This window comes from Schistocerca gregaria, chromosome 1 (assembly GCF_023897955.1).
Source record: "Schistocerca gregaria isolate iqSchGreg1 chromosome 1, iqSchGreg1.2, whole genome shotgun sequence".
Classification (NCBI taxonomy): Eukaryota; Metazoa; Arthropoda; class Insecta; order Orthoptera; family Acrididae; genus Schistocerca; species Schistocerca gregaria.
In genome coordinates this window covers 484,869,685-484,894,947 of record NC_064920.1, presented here as the reverse complement: position 1 = coordinate 484,894,947, position 25,263 = coordinate 484,869,685, and the positions used below count along the sequence as shown (strand labels likewise).

The 25,263-nt window shown below is 38.8% G+C and overlaps 1 protein-coding gene across 1 annotated transcript in view; it reads left to right on the top strand.

The window, feature by feature from the left end:
* Positions 1-23,798, top strand: part of LOC126353760 (endoplasmic reticulum resident protein 44) — an 83,364-nt gene extending 59,566 nt beyond the window's left edge. The window contains exons 5-7 of the mRNA XM_050002822.1: positions 2,878-2,993; positions 21,711-22,006; positions 22,118-23,798. Of these exons, the coding sequence (XP_049858779.1) occupies positions 2,878-2,993; positions 21,711-22,006; positions 22,118-22,482 (777 nt within the window). The 3' untranslated portion in view covers positions 22,483-23,798. The remainder of the gene's footprint in view (positions 1-2,877; positions 2,994-21,710; positions 22,007-22,117) is intronic.
* The last annotated feature ends 1,465 nt before the right edge of the window (positions 23,799-25,263 follow it).

Here is a 25,263-nt window from a genome sequence, read left to right as displayed (position 1 = left end):
CGCTCTCTGGAAACTGGTAAATCGAATCTATTTCTAACACTTTTCGGATAGTATTGCGAACGGTGGTTGGAAAAGCGTTACTTTCAAAGTAAATTTATTTTTACGCAGGATGAATTATGTTACGTGTGAGAAAGTGGGATGGATATCTAAATCACATAGCGTTCGAAACTGAACAGTTTGAGGACCAGCCACTTAAAAGAATTTCGAGCCGAGACATTTGTGTCATAATATTAAATTTACTGGCACATTTGTGTATCTTAAAGTATAACACACGCAAAAAAGATCAATATTACATGTGAAGGCTGAGCTGTTGTAGCGTGTTAATCTTATAGACTAATATGTGAAAGCTTAGCTTTTATTGTAGATATACGGTACTGTGTACATTAATGTAAACCGTTAAATTTTCCTGTTGCGCGTTCGCGCTATTCAACCAGTGTTCTTGCTATTGGCTGACTATAACACGTGTCCTATGCTCTGAATAGCTGCTGTCATCGGCTGACGAGATCTCGTGGCTTGAGATATGATTCGCTTACAAAAGGACATCGCAACCTTGGTTTCAACGCTCCGCAAACTAACGCGCTGTGTTTGGTGCAATTCGAATTTATACTTTCGTAATACCAAAAAAAGCAACGTATATGTTGCTGCAAATCAAAGGTCTTTCCAACACTTCTCTCCTTTTATATTTTATTTTTTTATTTTTTTATTGAAAGTCTCTCCAAAACTTCTCTGCCCGTCTTTTTTTCGGGAAGTTCTACGGGATTGTGTAAAACGTTAACCATTCGAAGAATTGAATAGTTTTACAGTTCCGAGGGAAAATCTACTGAAAAACCACTGTCACTTAGCACAGAAAAAGTGTATTTTCACCCGGGAAAAAGCATATGTTTTAAACGAGAAATCCGGGAAAAATCAGGGATTTTTTTTCCTTTTCCCTGTATACACCCTGAATAACTAGAGCTTCCATCTAATTCCACATCTTATGAGGAAAGCAGGTCTACCGGATCATGAACTTGAGATCATAAAAATTTTTCATAAGTGTATTGCTTTCAGCAGACAACGAGAATAATATTCGGTGGTTGACTCTGGCATACTGTGAATTAAACACCATTGAACTTATTCAAGCCTTTGTAGGGAACAAGGCAACAAAGGAGAATAGTTCTATTAAGATAAGTCGTACTCTACAGCTGTTACTCCACTCTATAGTGTCCCCCAAAGTGTCTTTAGGAATTCAATGAGATGTGTACAAATTCTGAAGTAGATTTGCAGAAAGAACTCATGGCTTTCACATAGCTGCAGAACCATTGCTGATTCAAGTAGATGCCCATGACAACCAATAAGACCTCAATAAACCATGACAGCAGAGAATGTGGGGTTTTTTATTTGTCATTATCTCAGGCAAAATTTATTCCAGCTAATCACTGCACATCATTTATGAATTTTTCATTTACTGAAATCCGAAACCTGTTTCATTGTTTGTATTCTAAGAGCTACTTGTATATAAAGTGTTCTAATGCAATATAATATTGCATAGCCTTTTATGCCCGACAGCCACTGTTGTATTGGTAAGTGTGAGAGCCACTGTTGTATTGGAATATGAGAACGTAGTTGCCACTCTTTGCTCTGGTGAATTGGCACTTAGCATGCATTACAGTAGTGGCACAATGCTGGTATGACAAGTATGCTGGACTCTAGTATAGATTGCATCTACCAAAGTATATGCTTTACAAACTCTTAACCCACAGTGTGAGGATTGTTCACAAGTAATGACATATCATGAAACCAACCAAAGCTCAAGCTTTACAACCATGTTTTCTCCAAAGCAGTAGATAAGTTGGTAGGCTCAATTACATTACTACAACAAAACAACTAATTGGGCAACATTGAAAATGAGCCATTAAATGTAGAGGAGGATTATATTTTTAAAAACAATGTATGGAAAAGATAGATTGCTACTCACCATAAATATGACACATTGAGTTGCAGACAGGTACAACAAAAAGACACTTATGCATTAACTTTTGGCCAAAGCCTTCTTCGGGAAAAGAAACACGTACATACAAATCCACACAAGCAAGCACATCTCATACACACATTAGCACCATCTCCGGCAGGTGCAGAAGATGGCAGATGCAATGCAGGTGCAGAAGATGGCGGTCGTGTGTGTGTGTGTGTGTGTGTGTGTGTGTGTGTGTGTGTGTGTGTGTGTTTTCATTTTCTAAAGAAGGCTTTGGCCCAAAGCTAATGTGTAAGGGGCTTTTCGTTGTGCCTGTCTGCAACTCAGTGCGTCATCTTTGTGATGGCTAGCAATGTCGTTTCCTTATATTGTTGATATTCTAACCTGGAGTTTCCATTATTTTACTGTGCATAAAAGATGTTCATGAAAACATTGACTTGCATATGTGGATCTTCAAAGAGACAAGTTCTTTCAAAAAAGCTTGCTTTAATGTAAAACTATGTCCATGTGTATACCCCTCCCCTACACCTTCGTTTCAACCAAACTGTAAATGTAATATTCACAAATGAAATAAAAGTAGACATTTCATGATTCCAGCAAGGTGCACACACCATTGGTTAATATGCAGTGGAGCCAAAAGAGAAGTTTAAAGCAAGGGCAAATGGAGAATGGTCAGATATTCACTGTAAATCTAAAATGGAACCGTAACAGTGAGTTCACGTGGTTGGTGTTTTCATCACAACTTGTCCAATTGCATCCACATAGTTCTAATAAATCCACACAACTGATGGCGCTCTCTGGACTGTAGCAAATATTTAAAAATTGTGCTGTTATCATTGCAGAGTGATATTTCATTTGTTGTGTTGGAACCGGTATAATTTGTTGTCTTTGTTTAATCTCATTTCTCTTGCTATTTTCATCCACAGGAAAAAAAGAGAGTTGTAATTGGTTATTTTGATCGGAAGGATGTACCAGAATATACTGTTTTTAGAAGAGTTGCAACTAATTTGAAAGAGGACTGCCAGTTCTATGTTGGCTTTGGGTAAGTATTAAATAACTTTATAAATGTTGTTAATGCAACATTGATGTTGGATGAAAATCATACATTTTCAATTACGTATTAATTTCTGGATGTATAGTGATTTTGATGAGCAAAGACAATTTGTGGAATAAACACTTACAGTTCTGTGTGTTCTCTCTCCCTGTGTTAAGCATTATGGGCAGATTGTTAAGAAAAGTGACAATCAGTAACAAGAAATGCAAGTCTATGTCTCTGCAATCTACTTATAACAGAATTCCTTCCTTGTTCATAATGTAAAATCATCATCTCTCTTTTTCATATGCTTTTGTGGCTCGTGGTGTTTGTTTGTTTGTATGCATACTTGTTTGTTTGTATGCATACTTGTTTGTTTGTATGCATACTTGTTTGTTTGTATGCATACTTGTTTGTTTGTATGCATACTTGTTTGTTTGTATGCATACTTGTTTGTTTGTATGCATACTTGTTTGTTTGTATGCATACTTGTTTGTTTGTATGCATACTTGTTTGTTTGTATGCATACTTGTTTGTTTGTATGCATACTTGTTTGTTAGTATGCATACTTGTTTGTTAGTATGCATACTTGTTTGTTAGTATGCATACTTGCTTGTTAGTATGCATACTTGCTTGTTAGTATGCATACTTGCTTGTTAGTATGCATACTTGCTTCTTTGTATGCATACTTGCTTGTTTGTATGCATACTTGCTTGTTTGTATGCATACTTGCTTGTTTGTATGCATACTTGCTTGTTTGTATGCATACTTGCTTGTTTGTATGCATACTTGCTTGTCTGATAGAAAGTGTTTCTTCAGTGTGTGTGAAGTCGAAAATACCAACCACTATTCTGAAAGTAATGATTTTAGTCATATTGGGTCGCATTTCTTGGTTTTGTAACGGCATACCAATTTTGCTGTAGTTTGTGCATGTCAATTTTTCATAACAGAAAATGTTTATATTCAGATTTGATCACAAGAAACTAAGCCATTTTATTTTCTGTGAATTTGTCTCTGCAATGTTTGAATGTTACTTGAAAGTCGTTCATTTTGAACATTATGCTTGGGCCCTGCGTGTCCAGGGGTTAGAATAGGCCTGAGGTATTCCTGCCTGTCATGAGAGGCAACTAAAAGGAGAGTGACGCGCTTTGGTCTTTATGTGATGGTCCCCTTTGGGGTTTGACCTCCATATTTCAAAATTTTCCCATAGAGCAAGCCAATTGTGGAAGTAGCGTTACATGGTGCATCATGTCCACCGTGCGCTGAGATCTTTCGAATCCTACGTCGGTGTGGATCTGCACTTCCACTCATTTACCAGCTGTTGAGCGAGGTCCCCTCCATCCATTTTGCAATATCGTTTTCTGTGCTGACAATTGTAACGGATTTGTTTGCACCTGATATCCAGCACAGCAGCCAGTCCTTTGTGGTGGGGCTGCCATGTACCCTGTTGGTTGTAGCCCCCGATCACACAGGGATCGCTCTGCTGATGCCTGTTCAGTTAACTACCCACATATGCCAAGGGGTAGATGTCCATCCCCCTGGGGCATCAGGACTCCCGGAAATGGTCACCCTGCCTGGTGGCCATTGCTGCAGCTGGGTGGCGCCCGTGGGGAGGGCCCCTGGTCAGAGTGGGTAGCTTCAGGGTGGATGACACACGATGAAGCATAGTACATCAGCTCTTGCTGGTGGTCAAACACCAGCAGTCTCTAAGCGTTCATGGGCTCAATCCAATGAACATAAGTACGGCCCCAAATTGTCCCCCTCCCTGGCCACACCGTGGGAGGAATGTCAGGCTAAGGATGGTAGGGGCTCTTATTCACCCCCTTATCTTGCATATTCAAGAGCTGATGGTGATAGTTTCATGACGATGAAGCCTCAGTGTTTTGTTGAGCATTAGAGGACACGTTTAGAGAGGTGGAGGGATTGTCCAAAATGAGATCTGGGTCAGTCTTGATCAAAACAGCATCCTCTGCCCAGTCACGGGTGTTACTCGTTTGAGATAAGCTGGGGGATGTTTCTGTAACCATCACACCCCATAAGAGCTTAAATAGAGTCCAGGGACCTTCTTTTGCAGTCTGACGATGAGCTGCACGCCAATTTAGAGTGGCGAGGTGTACATTTCGTTCTGTGTGTCCACTGGGGTCTGAGGGATAATCAGGTTGCAACCGGTGCCTACATCTTGGCCTTTGGGGTTGATAATTACCCGAGAAGGTCAAAGTGATGGTCTACTGCTGTGATGTAAAGCCCTATATCCCTCCCCGAATGCAGTGCTTTAAATGCTGGAAGTTTGGCCATATGTCTTCCCTCTATACTTCCAGCAGCACATGTTGAGATTTCGGACGACGGTCACATCCCAATACTCCATGTGCCCCGCCTCCTATCTGTGTCAACTGCGGAGAGATAATATGAAGTGATAATAGCTGGGAGGGGCAGAGGGTTAAGAGGTAACCCATTAGACTACAGACTCAATTACAGAATTTTTGATGACATCAGGCACATCACAGAGTATACTGTTCACTCTAGTGCGGTGATGTCCCCCTCCTCATTATGATAAGTGTTGAATTAAAGCATTCTGTGGAACAATTACAGAGCTTGGAGAGTCTCATGGGAGAAAGGAGCATCCACATACAGGTATCTCTGAAGCATAGCCCCTCAGTTGGCGGTCATCTGAAAGTTTGTGATAAGAAACTACTTGTATAGCTAATTACGAGAAGTATCCAGCAACTCCATGTGTGTGTGTTCCCTAGGCCTTGTTTAGAGTAAATTTGCTCAATAGACAGACTGCAGAATAAATATATATACTACCTTTAAAAAATGAGTCACCCAGAAGGGAAGGAGGAAACTAAACTAAACCTTTTGAGACAATATCTGAAATTACTGTAGTGATTGCAAATTCAAGTTATTTAAAATATAACTTGGTTCTACGAGCCTTCTTATTAGCATGATGGTGAACCCCACCTGGTAAGGATGCATGACCTTATTTGTTTGGGAAGGGTATAAGAAAGCAGTTACATCATCTCATAAGGCAAACTGTCCCACATGCATTGTAACTGGTCTGCATTGTCTTGTTGAAAAAGACACCACAATTGCATTGCATGAGAAGTAACACATGAGTAAGCAGGATGTCTGTGATGTACCATTGTGCTTTCAGAGTACCCACTCTCAGTACCAATTGTGAACTGAAATCTTACCTGATGTCTCCCCACACAACACTAAGAGTAACAATGCGCTCTCTCTCTCTCTCTCTCTCTCTCTCTCTCTCTCTCTCTCTCTCTCTCTCTCCCCCTCTCGCCAAAACTTTGGAGAATGAGACCTCTTCTCAGGTTGCCACCATATCCACCGATGATCATCCAGGGTAGTAAAGAATTGAATCAGTTGCCACCATATCCACCGATGATCATCCAGGGTAATAAAGAATTGTGATTCATTGTTGAACACAATGCAATGCCATTCATCAGCAATCCATGCTTATCACAGCACCACTCCAAATACAGCCGTTTGTGTTGTGGTCTTAAATTTAGCTGAAGTGTGGGGCAGTAATTCCCTGACCCAACACCAATGTTGAGGGATGACACAAAATGTGGCAGGAGTCTGTTACTCATTCTTGCCCACAGATCTGGATATTGCAAAATTCCACCAGACGTCCAAATGAAGAGAAACAGTGATGACCCATTCATATTATGTCATGTGTTGATAACATTGTCCCACAAAAGTATGCGACATCTCAGTGTCCTTCACAATGACTACTTGACACCTTCATGCCCCCTATATATCCTACCAGGTCTGGTAACTACACAAAACATGAACAGTAGTAATACATTCTGGTGAACATTTTCTGTGTTGCAGGGAATTAATCATTTATTACCTTCCATCAAAACATCAGGAGCATCATTTGTAAAAAGGATGAACTTACAATACCCATACAGGAAAAAATTAAAGGAAAAGTGAATGTCAGCAGATGTGCACTTGTAACATCACATGGAAATGACCAAAATCAGTATATACATTTTGATGTACCTCTATAGAACTAGTAAGAGGAAAAGGAGAGCAGTGACATAAGCAGAATATGAAATTCCAAGCCCTTTAACTTAATAACTATCTTGTTCAACAGGTGTTTGAATGCCTGATCCACAGTAGTGGATCAAGAAACAAGCAATCTGAAGTGCTCATAGTTCGCGCGCGTCTCTCAGGGAATACCTTAAGATTCATACAGTAGCCAGAGAGAGTTTTACTAAGATTATGCATGTTTAACTGGAGAATAATTATTTACGGAGACTTCAGTGTTGGTTTCTTTATGATATTATTGCTTATGATCAAGGACAGATAGTGCTGCTGATGTCTAACTTTGATTTATTCTCCCCAGTAACATTCACACCGAGGACTGGACATAGTGCATCAGCCATTGATAATTTGGTTTTAGACCCGAGGTATTCGAATGATGTAGAGTTAAAAGTAATAACGAAAAGTTTATCTGATAAATGATAGTGGAAAATAAATAATAAAATTTGCTGATCAGTTATTTCAAATCATAAAAAGGTGCTGTATTACAGAATTGTAAACCACAACACAGTAAACCATGCCACAATCTCAGTGTGCAAAGAAAAGTTACGGGAAGAACACAGGAAATAGATTTACAAAGCAGACAGTTAATAGCGGAACAGTTTTACTCTTTATTGAACATATTCCTGCAACTTTGTTAAGACTTGCTTCACCCTAAAAGAAATCAGGGTAAAAATAATAAAAGCAAGAACCAGCCTAAGATTAAATTGTCTCACGCTGTAAAGAAACTCCTCTAGCTAATTAAAGCCAAGAGCTGGATTTCAGTACTAATAGTATTCAAAAGAATGTATAGTCGGGACAACCACAGTTGCAGATATGCATGTTGGTCATTAGAAAACAGTTTCAGATGTATGAAAATTCTTTTTATTGGACTCTCAACCAATGTTGTGACATTTCAGCCACATCTTTGGGTGAACATCTAGGTATAAACACATAACAATTACATTTATTCTCTTGTATAAATGTATAATCTTAAACGTAGCTGTAATAGAAGGTACTGAAGTATCTAAGATCATAAGGTGAGCAATGCTGGGTATATGGAGGACTCAACATTTTTAGAATGGAAACTAAAATGGTAAGGAGGCAGTAGTTGAAAAACTTACATCTGCAATGTATCATCCTATCTCCAATTAATTGCTAAGACCTATTGAAATACTGTGTGACAACCAACAAAACCATGCACAGTTTAGTTTTCATTGTGGGTCTTTCAAACCAATGTTGCTTATCTTACGATCTGAGGTATAAGAACTTTCTAGTACAGTCATGTTTGAGATTACACGCATATATCAGAGGGCAAATATAATGATTATATGTTTATATCTAGATCTTCACCTGAGGATGGGGTTGAAATGCCGTGAAACCAGTCATGAGTCACAAAGTTGAAACAGTTTTCTAATTTCCAAGACCAATAGTATTGTTCTGTATTCTGTTATTAAGAAGTGAAATGCATATTTTTTGCACAAAAATAGACACACTAAAAGTATAAAACAAAAATAGTTTGGGTTATTACTAAACAAGAAACAACACGAATGGTATAATTCTTCAGACTTTCCCTATGACCTGATGAGCTATTGTGTATCCTGTTATTGTATAATTTTTTCATCAATGATCTGAAGATCAGATATAGCCTGTTGCCTTTGGAAGAGGAGAAGTCTCATTCAGCTGCAGAAAAAAAATAGGGTACAGCAGATTATTAATAAGAATTTAAGATACAGGTTAGAATCCTAATTCAGTAAAAAAAAAAAAAAGAAAGAAGTGCTTGATGCAAGACAGCAATTATGGGTGGGGATGTAGCAAACCACTCAAGGAGAAACTAGGATCACTGTATTGTCAAACCTAGCATTACCTTGATCATATAATAGAGTAGGCCTGTGCCAAGCAACTGACTATGGATTTGAGTGAAGAAGACCAGGTGGTGGAGCAGGCAACAACCATGCCAAGAACAGAGAACACTGTCTCAGCAATGACCTGGAAGAGCTTGGTGCAACAACCTAACAAACAAATGTTGGCATCTTTAGGGTTCTGCATCGGCACAGTCCAGGTGTGCTGACCGGAGCTGACCAGGTTGCTGCTGACTTTGAGGCTCACATTGGTGTTGTGCCAGTTGCTACTATGAGGAGCTTATGGTACACAGGAAATGGCACACACTCAAAAATGCAAGGGGGAAGATAGATTGACTTAACTAATAGCTGAAAACATAGAGGAGAGGCGGGGGGGGGGAGGGGGGGGACTCCATCTCCATGGTCGAATTCCTATGGTTCCCGGTGTCGCAGGTAAATCTTTTTTAGCCTTTCCATGTTGGTAACATGGGTTCCCAAGCGATCACCATACTTAGGCAATGTTTGACCTGGCTAGTACATGGATGGGTGACCGTCCAGGGAAAATGGAGTGCTTTGTTTCAAGGACACATAAGTTTAAGTTGCCAAAGTGCTACCCAATTAAAGGGCTTGCAGCAGCCTGCAGTGCCACACAACATTTATTTACACTAAATACCTCAAGACTGGCTGCTCTGAAAGAACTCCAGGTCACACACAAAAGAACATTCTTTTAATAAGCTTAAAGTGATGCACCAAAATGTTCGAGGCCTAAAAACATAGCTGATAAACTTAACTGTTTACATGAACTGTAATGTCAAAGGTAGGTTACGTATTCTTTCTGACTGAGCACTATGTAAACATAGGAATCCGTTTCTAGAAAGATCGTGTGTACAAAACCTTAGCACAGCACTTTAGATCAAAGTTGAGATTTATCTTATTTTTAAACAAGATCTCTCCATAGAATGTGCAATTTTTCTGTTCATGAATCAGGTTATAGAAAATTTAAATAGCAAAATATTGCAAACCAATATTTTCTACATCTTGTCAAAAGCACCTGACTGAGCAGTTTATAGCTCACTAGATATGCTCAGATATTATGGTATCAGAGATCTTATTCTTAACCAGTTCTTCTAACTGAGGATGCAGACTGTGCTATAAAAAAAATAAACAAAACAAAAAACAGGGAGTGTTTAAAATGAAACAATGTCTTCAGAATGGAGAATAATCACTACATTTGTGCTAGAGGGATTGATCTTGGGTTCACTCTTGTTCTTGTTATAAATAAATGATCTGCCATCACATATTCAAGAAGCAAAAATGGTTATCTTTCCTGATGATAAAAGCATTACAATGAAACATAGTGGAGGAACATCAGCATTTTAAAATGCAAATAAAATTTCCATGAAAGGTGATAATGACTGGTTCTTTGCAAATGAGCAGTCACTGAACTGACAAAAGATGATGTATGCAACACTATACTGCCGATGGCCAAAGTACACTATGTGATCAAAAGCATTAGGACACATGGCTGAAAATGCCTTAAAAGCTCATGGTGCCCTTCATCAGTAATGCTGGAATTCAATATAGTTTTGGCTAATGCCTTCTTTACAGCTTCCACTCTTGCAGGCATATGTTCAATCAGGTGCTGGAAGGTTTCTCAGGGAATGACAGCCCATTCTTCATGGAGAGCTGATCTCAGGAGAGGTATCGATGTCGATTGGTGAGGCCTGGCACTCGATTGGTGAGGCCTGGCATAAAGTCGGCATTCCAAAACATCCCGAAGATGTTCTGTAGGATTCAGGTCAGGACTCTGTGCAGGCCAGTCCATTACATGGATGTTATTGTCGTGTAACCACTCCGCCACAGGCCGTGCATTATGAACAGGTGTGTGATGGTATTGAAAGATGCAATCGACATCCTCGAATTACTCTTCGACAGTGGGAAGCAAGAAGGTGCTTAAAACATCAATGCGGGCCTGTGCTGTGATAGTGCCACACAAAACAACAAGGGGTGCAAGCCCCCCTCCATGAAAGACACAAGCACACCATAAAACCACCACCTCTGAATTTTACTGTTGACACTACACGCACTGGAGATGACATTCACCAGACATTCGCCATACCCGTGCCCTGCCATCGGGTCGCCACATTGTGTACCATGATTCGTCTCTCCACACAATGTTTTTCCACTATTCAATCATCCAAAGTTTACGCTACTTACACCAAGCGAGACTTTGTATGGCTTATGAGCAGCCACTCAACCATGAAATCCAAGTTTTCTCGCCTCCCACCTAACTGTCATAGTACTTGCAGTGGATCCTGATGCAGTTCGGAATTCCTGTGTGATGGTCTGGAGAGATGTCTGTCAATTACACATTACAACCTGCTTCAACTGTCGGCGGTCTCTCTGTCAACAGACGAGGTCAGCCTGTATGCTTTTGTGCCGTAAATAACCCTTCACGTTTCCACTTCTCTGTCACATAGGAAACAGTGGACCTAGGGATGCTTAGGAGTGTAGAAATCTCCCATACAGGTGTATGATACAATTGAAACCCAATCACCTGACCACATTCGGTGTTCTTGAGTTCCGCAGAGCGCACCATTATGCTCTCTTATGATGGCTAATGACTACTGAGGTCGCTGATATGGAATACCTGGCAGTAGATGGCAGCACAATGCACCTAAAAAGTATGTTTCTGGGGTGTCCAGATACTTTTGATCACATCGTGTACGTCATTGGACATACTGCACGAAGGGAGGTAAATAAATGAAACAAAATATTGTATATTTGTAGGTATGTATATGTACTGTTACGAAACTGAACTGGAAGTGACACATTACAAGTCATATTAAACATCCAAGCTCTGCAATGTCTGTGTTACTGGTAATATCAGATTATGTATACAGAAATGTGAAACGTGTACTTTTCCTGTTTTCATTCACCTAATGCCTTATAACATCACCTTTTGTGATTAACTCATTACTAAAAAAGAAAGTGTTTCTTGTAGAGAAGCGTGATGACTAGAAAGAAATGAGAAACTATCCTTCACTCAGCATTGGTGTAGCACAGAAAGGAGTTAGTTATTTGGCATAAAAATTTTAGAGCATTTATCCCGTAAAGAACTTAACAGAAAATGAAACTAGCTTCAAATGCAAAGTGAAACCATATTTTCTTGACAGATCCTTCTACTTCACAGAAGAAATTTAGTATGTGTGTGTTTTTTAAGTGTGGTGGGATGGAACTGAATGGACTGACACACCCATAGACACACAAGTAACTAAACATATTGCATCTTTATTTATTTAGTTATTTATTTTTGGGTGCAATGTTTGCTTCCACTATGAGAAACCAATAACTGAATTTTGTGGCTAATGATTTAAATATATCTCATTTCTGTTATAGCTGTTTTCTAGAACATTAAATTTTAGTTGCATGACTATGTGACATCTTTTATCAGGTATTCTCCAGATATCAGCATCATTCTTGCTTGACACGTTCCACTGATGAGCAGTCTCAGGTAGCAGCTACTGAATATAATGAGTTATGTTGTTGAAATATCCTACAAGAACAACACTGATATCTGGGCCTGTTATCTTTTTCCACTTTCCTTTCATTCCCTTCCCCCTCCTTTCCGCCTTCGGCTAGTCTAATTTTTCACTAATTAAGTCTGCAGTTTCATCTACTACTTTCGACGGATGTTTATCCCATTCTCATATTCTTAAGCAGTGATCACAGCATTTATTCATAGTTCTAAGAGTTCGTAAATTTTCAGTATTTCAATCTTTTGTAGTATCTTTCAGGAAGAACCATCTTTTTGTTTTCCTCAGAAAATTCCATATCATATGTTATGCACATTTGATTGAGAAGATTATTTTCCTGTTTCGAGAACGCTTTATTTTCTTTTGATGAGGCTTTATTTTCTTTTGATTATCAAATTGTCTTTATGTAAGAAACAGTTTCTTGATTGTTTGCTAACATGTCTCCCAAAATTAAAACTGATTATCATTCTGTGGATGGTACCTTGATGTGCTCGTCTCACATCTTTATTGAATCAAGATGCCATTTTTATTAGAGAGATTCTTTTTGGATTGATCTGAAGCGTGTTCCATGTTTCATTCTTTATACTGTTCCTTCTTGTCTTACCCAGGATCTCACATAGAAAGCACATTTTTATACTATTCCTCTCAAGTTCTCTCAGAGAGAGAGAGCCTTGTCACCCCTCTTAAAACTAAGTAGAATAATTGCCTATGCCCTGTCATCAGAAATTTCTTTATAGGCCAATCTATCCTCATTATTCTTTATAGCCACTGAATCACAATAGATCCTACTGCTTTAATCAATGCCCTCTGATGTCGTGATTTGCTAGGAGCTTTGACTTTTTCACTTCTAATACAGCTTTTTCTAGATTCATCATCATCAAAACTTCTCTTTCCATTTCCTCCACATTGCTGTCATTTCTTTCTCCTCCCTCTATTTCATTACATGTATTTGTTGCATGCTGTCCTCCTTATAAATTTTCAAAGTATTCTTTCAAAACTGTTTCTTCTTCCTGCAAGGGCTTTCCTTCTTTGTTGATGACTTTTGAAATATTTTCATTTTGCTTCTTTCTGTTACCTAATATGTAGTATATCATCCTTAAAATTGTCTTTCACTCTTGCAGTATTAATGAAAAGGAAAGGTGCCATTACCACATAGAGGAGATACTGAGTTGCAGATAGGCAAATAAGTGTGTATGCGTGCCCCCCCCCCCCCCCACACACACACACACACACACACACACACACACACACACACACACACACACACACTCACACACTCTCGCGCGTGACTGCGACTGCAGTCTCAGGCAGCTGTAACCACATTGCGAGCAGCAGCACTAGTGCATGATGGGAATGGTGACTGGGTGGTGATAAGGAGGAGGCTGTAGCAGGGACGGAGAGGAATAATAGGGTAGGGGTGACGGACAGTGCAGTGCTGCTCGGGAGTGCACAGGGACAAGGTGGAGAGAGGATAGGGCAGCTATGTGCAGTCAAGAGGTTAGACAGAGGGCAGGGGAGAGGGTGGGCGGGGGATAGTGGAAAAGGAGAGAAGTAAAAAGACTGGGTGTGATGGTGGAATGAAGTCTGTATAGTGCTGTAATGGGACAGGGAGGCTGGATGGGTGAGGACAATGAATAACGAAGGTTGAGGCCAGGAGGGTTACGGGAACATGGGATATATTGCAGGGCAATTTCCCACCTGTGCAATTCAGAAAATCTGGTGTTGGTGGGAAGAATACATACGGCATAGGCAGCGTGCTGTGCAACCGGGTGGTCCACTTGTTTCTTGGCTACAGTTTGTCGATGGTCATTCATATGCACAGGCAGCTTGTTGGTTGTCATGCCCACATAGAATAAAGCACATGATTTCACAGGTAGCTCTGCCTTTGATGGGATAGGTGATGTTTGTGACCGAACTGGAGTAGGTAGTGGTGGGAGGATGTGTGGGACAGGTTTTGCATGTAAGTCTATTATAGAGGTAGAGCCATGAGGTAAGGGGTTAGGAGCAGGGGTTGTGTAGTGATCGACGAGTATATTGCGGAGGTTCAGTGAACGGCAGAATGCCACTGTGGGAGGTGTGGGAAGTATAATGAACAGGTCATTCCTCATTTCAGGACATGACGAGAGGTAGTCAAAACCCTGGCAGAGACTGTAATTCAGTTGCTCTTGTCCTGGGTGGTACTCAAACAAGGGGAATGCTCTCCCGTGGCCAGACGGTGGGACTTCATGAGGTGGTTAGAGACTTGAAAGATAAAGCATGGGAGATTTGTTTTTGTACAAAGTTGGGAGGATAATTACGGTCTGTGATGACCTTGGGTAGCTAGGCTGTAAGGAAGGGATTTCTTTGTATGGAATGGGTGGCAGCTGTTGAAGTGGAGGTATTGCTGGTGATTAGTAGGTTTGATATGGACGGAGGTACTGATGTAGCTATTTCTGAGATGGAGGTCAACAAATGGGGGAAAAGTTGTTGAGGTTCTGGGAGGAATGTGGATAGGGTGTCCTCACCCACGATCCAGATTGGAAAGATGTCACAATAAATCTGAACCAGGTGACAGGTTTAGGATTCTGGGTTCATCGAGAAGATTCCTCTGGATGGCCCGTGAATAGGTTGGCATAGGATGGTGCTATGTGGGTGCCTATAGCCATACCTTGGATTTGTTTGTAGGTAATGCCTTCAAAGGGGAAGTAATTGTGGGTTAAGGTTATGATTGATCATGGTGACTAAGAAGGAGCTTGCTGGTTTGGAATCCATTGGGCTTTGAGAAAGGTAGTGGTCAATAGTGGTAAGGCCATGGGCATTAGGTATGTTAGTGTAAAAGTAGGTGGCATCAATAGTGACGAGCAGGGCACCGTGTGATAAAGGGATAGGAACTGTGGATAGTCGGTGGAGGAAATGATTGGTATCTTTTATATAGGAGGGCAGGGTCCAGGTAATAGGTTGAAGGTGTTGGGCTAAGAGAGCAGAGCTTCTCCCAGTGGGGGCACAGTAACCAGCCTCAATCGGGTGTCATGGGTGGTTGGGTTCATGGACTTCAGGAAGCATGTAGAAGGTAGGAGTGTGGGAAGTGATAGGGGTGAGTAGAGAGATGGACTCCAGAGAGACGTTCTGGGATGGGTCCAAGGATTGGAGGAGTGGCTAGAGACCCTGCTGGATTTCTGGAATGGGGTTACTGTGGCAATGTTTGAAGGTGGCTGGTGGAGTCCTTCTGCCAGGTAATCTTTGTGCGGTTCAAAACAGTGGTGGAGCCTTTGTCAGCAGGTAGGATTATAAGGTCAGGATCAGTTTTTAGATGGTGGACTGCAGTTCTTTCTGCAGATATAAGGTTAGTTTGCATGTTGAGAGATCTGGGGAATGGTGGTGAGGCAAGGTTCAAGGTTAACAAATTCTGGAAAGTCACCACTCCCATCATACACTGGTACTGCTGCTCGCAGTGTGGTTATAGTTACCTGAGCCTGCAGTCACGCGCACGTGTGTGTGTGTGTGTGTGTGTGTGTGTGTGTGTGTGTGTGTGTGTGTGTGTGTGTGTGTGTGTGTGTGTGTGTGATCTATTTTTGACGATCACCCTACAGGCCGAAAGCTATGTTTATTTTCATTGTGCCTATCTGCGACTCAGCATCTCCACTATATGGTGAGTGGCAACTTTCCTTTTCGTAATATTGTTACATTCAGTCCTGGGTTTTCCATTCTTTTACTTATTTTGTGAATCATTCCAAAAAAATCTTCTTACTCAAGTGTTATCATTTGTTATGATGCTGTGCTTTATCATATTCGTTTGTCTCTATTACATTACATTCTGTCTTTGAACCATTCTGGACATGCGTCATTCTTTGCCTTGATGTGCTTGCATACGTTTTTCCTGTGCCTTGACTAGAGTCTGTTTGAAGCTGTTCCATTTTTCCTTGGCATCCTTCCTCTCGTCTTAGGGTAGCTGTATCTTAATCTTTCCCCTATATCTCTCTCTTGGTGGTGTCTATCTTTTAGTTACCAGCACTTTATTTTTGCATGTCTGTTTGTCCCTACTAATAGTCTGTGGTCACCACTAATAGTCTGTGGTCTTGGTATCACTGTCAGGCATCTTGTGACTTCATCAGTTACTGTGACATAGTCCAGATGTCATCAAACTTTTTTCACAGCTGGCCAAATAACTGACAAAATGACAAGTGCGGTCCACACCGTCATTCTGTACAGTACTTCAAAGCCAGAACAAAAGCTCTGGGGAAAAAGGATGTAAAACTAAATTCAGCATTCTGTTTTAATGATGGGTGAGTGGCAAGCAGTGTACAAAAAATGACACTCTCAACATATTTGTGAATTTAAAAAAGTTATCAAAGCCAAGTCACTACTCTGTAATGATGCAAGTAACAGAGTTCAGAATCAGTTCATTCAAGAAAAACCTGGAACTGACAGTGATGGAACGCATGTCTATGTCTGAAGTTCACACAATAATTCCCTCTTTCCCACAGAATTCTTGCTGATGTATGATGCCATGTATGAAGAGAGCATCCTGAATTTGAAAACTTTCCAACTGAGTCCTGATTTGTCCCACCAAACCCTTCTTCACTTCAGCCGTCACACCCCCCCCCCCCCCCATGCCCGTCAATCATAATGAATCAAAGTTGACTACATTGGAGGTTATAGTCTTGCAGAATCTTTTGCACTTCCATGAAAATAGCTTTTCCATTTGGTCCATACGTACGGGGTCCTGGGTTTGGTTCCTGGTGGGATCAGGGATTTTTACCTACCTCGAGATGACTAGGTGTTGGTGTTGTCCCCACCATTTTATCATCATTCATGTAAGTGGTGAGATTGGCCTGAGCAAAGGTTGGGAATTTGTACGGGCACTGATAACTGCACAGTTGAGCACCCCACAAATCAAACCATCATCATCACCATCAACATCAACATGATGTTCCGTGCATGCTGCAAACCGATACCAATACTTCCATTATGTGAAAGTGCAAGTTCAAATTGACACCACAAATGAACACGAGAAGTTGTGATGTACTTGGGACATGATGTATTTGAGACATCAATAGACTCATCCAGCACCAGAGAATAACACAAAAAGTTATTGGCATTTTGCATGTCTGTAGCACTATGTTCCCTCCAATTTCTTCTTCTTTCCGCATGGCTGAACTTGCTGAAAGGCTGATACTTCCAAACAAAATGGCTTTCTTGCAACACAAGTTATTTCCTCCTCCCACCATAGAATCTTTGAGGAAGTTGCCATCGGCAAATTGTTTTCTTTGTTCTGCCATCTTGTGAAAAATATTGTATATTACAAGGGCGGCAGATTCATTTCCAGAAAAATTTCTTATGACTAGGTGTCTTTGGGTTTTTAAATTACATTTGTTCGACTTATATTTCTCAGAACATAACTTTCCAGAAAACTTTGAATATGTTGAGAGATGTTTTGTTTCATAGTATGTTTCATAGTTTCAAAACAGCAACACTTTTGCCACAAGTTAGGTAAATAGTTTTGTGGTCTTTTGTATTCAAAATGAAGTACTTTATTCCCCCCTCATTGAAAACATGATACCTGGCTTCCACTTTCCTTCTCGTAGTAGCCATGATGAAGTAAACAGATCTGCAAATGAGAGACATTGAATTATAAACATAATTAAAGTGTTTGGTTGCTGCATAGCAAGCAGACGTTACAAGAAACAAGAAAATTTAGGTTCAATAATTTAAAATGGAATGTAGCTGTTTAAGGCACATAGCAACCAGTAGGTATCTGCACATGTGAAAATTTCCCAGTATTCTAAATATTATATTTGAATCTAAATTGTGTCATAACTTTTCGTGTTCCAAACTTTGTATCAAGTAAATTAAAGTACTGTCTCAGGACTGTATCCGGTCCGAAGGCTGTAGTTTGGTGATCCCTGACATAGTCTGTTATGGATTTCTGATCCAAATTCCAGCTGTATCTGGTAATTTTTTGACTATCTCTTTTCTTATACCATCTGTTACCAATCATCCATTTATTTCTCAGACATATGTCTAGTAAATACACCTCCCTGTCCCCATTTCTTTCTGGATCTCTGCTTCTCCCTGTAACTGTTTCATATCCTCTTGAATCATTCTCAGTTCAAGCTTTATGGTCTCCTTTAATCACAGCCTTGTGAGATTTGACAGCATCTTCCAGTTTAATGATAAACTCTTCCTTTTCATCATCCCTTTCTAAGGATACAAACATTAACAGTCCCAATTCTTCTATATTCTGTGGACAAATCCCTCTGTCATGGGAGCCATGTTGGCCATCATACCTGATATGCACAAAGGCTTTTTGTCACTTCCTGTATTTGTTTTGGTCTGAGGCTTCTTTTGATTGTTAAAAGCTATTGGCTTGCTGGGCCTATCATAGCCTTACCAGAGCCCCATTGGTCATTAATTGCCAGGGTTCCTGTAAGACATTCAGAGCTATTGCAGTGGCCCTGAGGCATGCACAGTCTCCACTGTACTTCATCCCTGGAGGCAGTTCCTTACTTTGCCCTGTTGTTTCTCCAACAATGTGAACAAGGGGTTGGACTTAACAGGAGACAGTTGTTTCATTAGTATCTTTATTAATCTTTACTGTGTGATGATTGTCATCATTTACATAATTCTTATTTCACTTTATTTTCATTAGTTGTCTTTTTTACAAATTTTTGATCAAAAATACATTTTGTGCACTTCTGAGATTTATACATATATAGGTACAGTAATTTACTTTCCAATTTTGTGTACAAGTTGCTCAATTAGGAACTGTGATGATAAAACTTGTTTTATGTTACTTTTTATGTATCCCCCCTTGACAAAGTGTGTATATGGACCATCAAGAAATGTCAACTCATTTATGAGGACTGGTTGGGTATAGGTATGCATGAAATGAAAAAGTTTCATTGTGTTTTGATCCTGACTGGAGTTTACAAGTGAAGAAATAAAGATATTGGTCAGCTTTGTAGTGTTGAGAATGGCCAACCACTTTTCAGTGAAATTATGTCTCTCAGCTGCTTTCATGCTATTCTGAGAATGTTGCTCTTTGACAATAAAGCAACCCGACATGAACATAGGTCAAGTGAAAAATTGAAACCAATGAGAGAAGTTTTTGAAATATGAGAAATTCCCCTTATGGATGCCTACAATCCAAGGTGGTGTATGACTCTGGATGAACAGTCGGTCACATTTCGAGGTTGATGTCTATTTCAACAATACATCACATCAAAACCTGGTCAGTAGGAAATAAAGCTCTGGGCAGATTGCGACAGTGAAACAAGGTGCTGCTGTAAGATGAAAGTGTATTTGAGGAAGGAGGAGGAAACTAGAGCCATGTGACTTGAAGAGAATGTTTTGAAAACTCTGGTGATGGAACTTGAAAAGTCTGGACATAATATCATCTGTGATAATTTTCTTTACATCTCTCGATTTAGGTCCTTATTTGTTGTCAAAAGATCTGACACTAGTCGGTACTATCAAAAAAAAACCATAAGGTGAAATTCCTGCCAGTTTTTATTACACCTAAAGGATGGAAAGTATGTTTTTGGTTTTTAACCAGGTTTGGTGTAGCTTCTTATGTTCGTAAGAACAACAGTGTTATCATCCTTAGTGCTCTTCATGGACAATCAATGGTGTCATGACAAATAAAGAAGCATGATGTTATAATGAAGTACAGTGCCACAAAGGGCAGTGTTGACACTGTGAACCAGAAGACACCATGATACAGTGTGAAGAGAAAAAGCAAGGCACAGGCCATTGGTGGTTTTCTTCAACATGATCGGCATAAGTGTAACGAATGCATACATAATTTGGATGATTCTGGCTACCAATAAAAAAAAACATACATCAGGCTTTCATCATCAATGTGGAAAAGCAACTAGTAGTGGTAAAGAAGTCAATGAATTCATTAGTAGAACCGGATCCAAGGAGGGCAGTTAAGCTACCAGCTAATAAAAGGATTCTGTAGAGAAAAAATATAAAAAAAAGTCAAATTATATTCCGCAAGTGCACCAAACCTGTATGCTTGGAACATTCTGCCATTGTTCGTAGATAAGAATAAAAGCCACCACTAAAAGTGTTTGTACCTCAACAGTTTTTCACATTGTAAGCAGTCAAAATATTGTCTATTTATATCAATTTAAACAACACAAGCGAGAGACACCCAACTGATAGGCAATACTAGACAGGTTTTCTGGTTAGCAGAGCATTGTGTCAGTCAGATGTGGATTAATGAGTGCGATGATCATTGGTGCTATTTCCAAATCGCCTTCTCTGGTAGAAAAATTTACTGTGAGAATTAGGTCAAAGCAGAATTAACAATCCCTTCATTAAAGTTGCCAAAAGTCTCTCTCACCTTACATCTGTATTGCTGTGGCAGAAGATTTAATTGCCTGTTGAAGCATTTGCAATCATGATACAGGGAGCACATTTAAATTAGAACAGTTAATAAAAATTGACAGGGTCATCCATATCAGTTGTACATATCTCAAAATATTGCTGCAGGCAGTATTAAATGGATAATTTCTACTGTATAAAGCTAGTGAGGCATAGCTACAAAGTTCGAGAAAAGTAATTGTGAGTCAACTAAAAAAGGACCTTAGCAAACTCATTATTAATAGGTGCTTTGCTTTGGTCATCTTGAATTTGATGTTATTGCGTAAATGCTGCTGAAGCCCTTTAAGAGGTCTGTTTTTTTAAGTTGTTGTCACTAACAAGTCTCTTAAGGTCTGCTAACATTTACATCAATAATACATGTATCTCAGATGTTTGTAAGTCATTTTGCTGATAATATAGTTCATTTAAATGCTGGTCTTGTGTATACATAACTGGTGTAAAATAAAACCATTACTAAAATTGCTACAAGGAACCAAAAAAATTTCCTGTTAATTTGTAGATGTGTCCACTCTCATACTTTACGAAAAGCATATGTACTTGCAAAAGACTCTTAGCTGTGGTAGCTATATTCACAATAACTGCAACATAGTTCTGGTGATATATTTACTTGTAAGCTTTCTTTAATTGTTGTTTTCACTAATTTGTGTGTGTGTGTGTGTGCGTGTGCGTGTGCGTGCGTGTGCGCGCACGCTCATCGTCTGCGTCTTTCGTTGGTATATACTTACATTAAAGCATTGAAAAAAAATTTGAGTATGTATAATTTAACATGCAGTTGTGATTCAGATATTTGATCCAGAATGTGGAAAGAAACAAACATTTCAAACCATAACACATTTTGAGCCACTTGGCATTAATTGGCTAATAAGAAAATTTTGTTGCAGCTGTGCTATGTGGCACAGAATCGCAGCATGTTGATATGTGTTGTTCTTTTTGTTTATCAGTGATGCAAGTGCACAGATGCACCCACCTGGTCAACCAATTGTTGCCTTCCGACCAGATAAAGCACGTTCCAATGAAGAAGATGAGACATTCAAGGGAAATCTGAGTGTCTATGATGAATTCAACATATGGGCATCAGAAAAATGTGTGCCGCTAGTCAGAGAGATTACATTTGAAAATGCTGAAGAACTAACTGAAGAGGGACTTCCATTTTTAATTTTGTTTCACAATCCAGATGACAATGAAATAGTGAAAAAATTCAATGATGTTGTCCAGTCAGAACTTCTATCTGAAAAACGTTAGTATTTCCTGTGATATAAGTAAATTTATATTGAGTGAAGGATACTATTTTATTTGGTGTTATTTGTCTCGTCTTGCCTATTAATTACTTGTTGTTACAAAATTTCAGATTCCATCAACTTCTTGACAGCCGATGGCGTAAAATTTACTCATCCACTACATCATCTAGGTAAAACTTTGAGTGATCTGCCCTTAATAGCAATTGACAGTTTTAAACATATGTACCTATTCCCAGACATCAAAGACATGGAAAGACCAGGAAAGTTAAAACAGTTTCTAAATGACTTGCATACGGGGAAACTGCATAGAGAGTTCCATTATGGACCTGATCCTGTAACTGACCCACCACGAGTTGATGGCAGTAGTGGAAGCAGTAGCACAACTAGCAAGAAACCTACAACACCACCAGAATCAACCTTTAAGAAGCTAGCACCATCTAAAAACCGTTATACTCTGTTAAGAGATGAATTGTAAAGCATTGTAGTGATGAACACAATTTTAAATGTGAGTGAACGATTGAAACTTTGTCAAGCCTGGTAAGTGGAGACAACAGAACTGAAAATGCTACAGCCAATAAATGAGTGAACTATTGGATATTGAACCTTAATTTTATTTTGTGTTAAAAAAGTAACCCTCAGACAGTGTTTTAGATTTTGTTTACATATTGTTGAACATGGATGTAATCACATCACAGCTAAGAACCACATTGATGTCTCTTAGCACTTGACACTTGTGAATATTTAAATTAAATGTATACATTGGTAAATTGGCATATGTCTTACTTTGTGTGTTGTAAATGGGGTTGGCCACCGAACAGAGACAATGATCCTGACCTTGAACTTGTAATTCTTTTTGTCCCCAAGAGTAACACTGATATGATTTCTCCAGATTCAATGTGCATAAAATGAATTTGTGTCATTTTAATCTCGCGTTTAGTGGCTATTGGTTTCAATTTAGATACATGCCTGCTAAATACTGATGGATTGTGTAGTAAAATATGGAACTGAGTCAGCGTGGTGGATTTGTCTGAATGAAATTTGCCACAGATTGAGGATGTAGTCAGTTTCACTAACTGGTTACTCATGAATGTTGTTATAATTGAGTGATTGCTGTCCGCTTGTGCAATGATTGTTTTTTTCCTCTCCATAATTTATTGTACTTTTATATGTTATTACTTAGAGCTTGTTATATAGAAATGGTTATCAGTAATGTCACTTTGTTGAAAAATTAATAGTCTAAATTTGTAATATTTTGATTTCATAGATGTTGTATGGTGCAGTGTGTGTTTTGTTGAACAACTGCAGAGTGATACTGAGTAAATACTGCAAATATTGAAGGGAAGGAAAGAAAAATACATGTCCCCAATTCAGAGCAAAGGAAAGGGCAGCCTCTGGCCGCTTATAATTCACTGTAACTGCCGATAACAAATTTTAGTGATTTTAGTTCACATACATCTGATGCAGATAAATAAAGTTACTTGAAGTACTGTAAAAATATTACTGAAAAATTCAGTGTGTGTGTTTTGGATTTATATACTAATACTATTAACTGTTCAGTTAATTGAGAGCTGCAGTTTAGGAAACCAGTTGATCTGTGAAAAAAATTATTTACTTGGCTGCCTGTCATTAATAATAACAATAATAATAATAATAATATAATCATCATTTTCCTTCCTTTCATGGTGGTCACACAACAGCAGCAATCCTTGAGATTGAATATGGTACATTTCCCTTCACTAAAATCTGAAAATGAGGTCTACGTTTCCGTAATTAATTTATTTCTCCGACGTACATGTTAAGGAGACACATAAAAAAAAAAGAACTGTATATGATTGTAACTGTTAAGAGTATGAATCACTTTTCTTCACAGGGAAGATGTGGGAATGTTTGTGCAGTTTGATGCATTACCAACAATGGGAAGCGACAACACAATTTGTTTAAAAATTGTGTGACCTTAGAAGAGAAATGTATAAAATATATTTTTCCATCTAGATGTAAATAAAGTGAATGAATAAAAATGTACAGATGTTCATGTTAGATTTCAGTATCTTTAGAAATTAGTTGTGTAGAAGTGTGAATGATGTGTATAATCATAAAAACATTGAAATCAGTATTAATAGGTAGCCCTTTTAATATAGGTACATATTTTCTTTTGCTTGCATTATAAGAATTTTTTGTTTTAAGAGAGTATTAAACTGAAATTTTAGTTGGCACAATATTGACAACTTTATACTTCTCTTGGCTATGACAGAAAAATTACAGTAACTTACTAAGTTAGTAATTCTGAATAAAAGTTCCCTTATTTTCACTCCTTGAACCAAATTGATAAGTAGTTCATGTAATATAATGTATCAGCTCTAACGAACTGTCGTGATCTACAAATTGTTCTGTTTATGTAAGTATGCAGTATCTGTCGGTTCTCTGATCTAATTATGTCACATTTGGTCCTATATTTCGTTATTTGGCTGGAACATGTATCCATTTAAAAAATGTACTTTATTAAGAAAAAAATTTGAAATATCGTGAATCAGCATCTCCGCTGTATTGTTACATTGAAATTATACATCTCAGATGTTAAAAAAGCTGTTTTATGTTTTGCACTAATTATGATGAGAAACAATACATATGCCTTTGAGAATAGATGACAGTCTAGCACTGAGATTTCTGAAAACAAGGACTTTCCTTGCAAACAATGTTGTAGGATAATGCAATGTTTTGTACTTAAAGTCAAGTTAGCAGTTTTTTTGCTCGTTTCTGTGCATTGAGCTTATTTATGTGAGCGAGCCCACAGATGTATTACATGCCACTTACCAGGCTGTTTCATAATATATGTACAATGTGATACTTCTGCCAAAAGTGAACATTGCAGGGTAACTAGTAATGTGAGGCTCGTAGCCCTAGGAAAAAAAAAGAAAAAAAAAAGGAAAAGAAAAGAACTGTTTGTTAAAAGCTATAATGATTTTGAGGCAGGAATTTAATTTGAAAAGTGCATTTAATGTTCAGGTTATTACTCTGTCTGAGAATATGCTGAATATAAACATCGGTTACAAAGTGTATGTCGTCATTTTTAATTTGCTTGCACCATGTAACAAGTTGTACACCATTATATTGCAAAAATTCTCGGGTGCACAATGTTGCTGTCTATGCTGGTAAAAAGTGTTACCTTTCTATAATGTTGTTACGTCTGCTGTATCGTAATTTAATATGCAATGCCATCCAGTGTGTAAAGTTGACTAGTAACTTTCAGCATTAGAGA